Source organism: Crocuta crocuta, unplaced genomic scaffold (genome assembly GCF_008692635.1).
Source record: "Crocuta crocuta isolate KB4526 unplaced genomic scaffold, BGI_CrCroc_1.0 scaffold467, whole genome shotgun sequence".
Classification (NCBI taxonomy): domain Eukaryota; kingdom Metazoa; phylum Chordata; class Mammalia; order Carnivora; family Hyaenidae; genus Crocuta; species Crocuta crocuta.
The window spans coordinates 2087861-2089713 of record NW_027530632.1 but is presented as its reverse complement, the minus strand read 5'-3'; the positions used below and the strand labels follow the sequence as shown (position 1 = coordinate 2089713).

The following is a 1853-nucleotide window of genomic DNA, read 5'->3' as shown; positions in this document are numbered from 1 at the left end:
GGGATGGGGGAGATATGGGAGGAGTCTGAAGACATCACCACGGTGGGTGACTTGGACACACAGAGAAGTATGGCCGGGAAGAAGTCCCCAGGGGCTCACTGGTCTAAGAGCTTATCAGAGTTAAGAATGTCCAAGCATTCGATTCGTAGCTGTTTGTTTCTGCAACTAAACCCTCCACCCCCATGGCCCAAAACTTCAGTCAGGGCTGCCGCACACAACCGCTTGGGGTGGCCTGAAGACAATCAAGATGAAGAGGTGAGTTTGAACACAGGTTGGCATAAAACAAAGGGAAGAAAAAGAGTCACAGGCCCTAGGATGTGAATGAGCAGAACCATGAGCCGCAAATGATCGTGGGAATAGGAGACCCAGTCAACTCACAGAAGTTTTGGGGAGATCAATGGAGAGGTTCCCCACAATAGATGGAATTTGGGACTTGAGCCACTTTTATGTAAATCTCCAAAGAAGGGTAACCTTAGATGATATGTGGGATACAATGATAAATTTCAAAATATTATGTTAGGTGTACTACAAATACTCCTTACAACATGAAGTCTGGGGCCACCTTTATAAAACTGTACACGGGTTTTTGTATCACATGAAAGAACCCAGATATTTAGACAGAGGCACTTAATAAATCAATCACATTTTTTTCCTCTGTTGGTTTTGTTAAACACTTTGCCAAATGGGCAATGCTGCTTTGTCAATAACCTTCCCAAGCAGGTGAGAATTCCCATCGAATTCTCCTTTGGGGACTGTGAAAACATTTTCAGAATGGTCCAAAAACACTTCTAAAATACACATGCATCATTCAGGACGACAGTAGATTCTCTGAGTGAAGGATCTGGAATTCATATATGGGAAGACCCATAGAGAAGTCTTTAGATCTTTCGAAGGCTGGACCAGGCCTACCTTTACATGGTGGATGAGATGCTCCACTTCATTCACTTTGTAGGTCTCCAATCCTAGCTCCTTGGCCAATCTTAAGATTCGATTCTGAGTTGGCCCAACATAAGATCCTCCAAGGTCCACATATTTAACCTTTTGGTTCTGTTTTCCCGGGAAAAAAAAAGAAAATAAATATTTGTGGAAATGTTCTTCCTAGATCAAGAAAAAAGAGCTCTGAAGTCAACAAATGGGTATTTCCCAGGTTACAGACACACCTTGAGGTGTGTCCATGGAAAATGGGATTCTATTTTCAACTGTATGTCATTCGTGTGACCTACCTGTCCGAAAACCATTCTTCAGTTTAAAGCTAATTGGATTGAACTTTAAATGTGTTTTAATGTTTATGTCTTCTTGCGGGAGAGAGGGAGACAGAGGGCTGAGTGGGGGAAGGGCAGAGACAAAGGGAGACACAGAATCCGAAGCAGGCTCCAGGCTCCGAGCTGCCAGCACAACTGACATGGGGCTCAAACTCACAACCCGTGAGATCATGACCTGGGCCAAAGTCAGATGCTTAACCAAGTGAGCCACCCACATGCCCCTGGATTGAATTTTAAATAGGCAAAAGACCTCTAAATCCCATCGCTCACCAATTACATCATGGTTTGGTTTTTAGCACCTTGAAGTTGTAAGCTATGAATCCTTGGTGAATTTCTCTTTATTCAGTACCCCAGGTTAATTTTTGAGCCACTTAACGCTAGAGAAAACGAAGAAAGGAGCTGATCACTTCTTATGTGGTTAAGCCAGACACTTGAAAGATAACACCAGGGAATATTTTGGCCATAATTGGACCCTTTGAAATTGTTCTTATGTGCTCATTAACAAGTTTTCCATATGGTTACAGCTCAGCTTCACTTCCAATGACGAAGGATGAATCTTTGAAAAAATAACAACAGAAGTTTGCTCTGTCT

General features: G+C 42.8%; 1 protein-coding gene across 1 annotated transcript in view; it reads right to left on the bottom strand.

The window, feature by feature from the left end:
• The window catches only part of MAOB (monoamine oxidase B), a 67290-nt gene that overhangs the window by 64945 nt on the left and 492 nt on the right, over positions 1-1853 (bottom strand). The window contains 1 exon segment of the mRNA XM_077768525.1: positions 910-1047. Within this exon segment, the coding sequence (XP_077624651.1) occupies positions 910-1047 (138 nt within the window).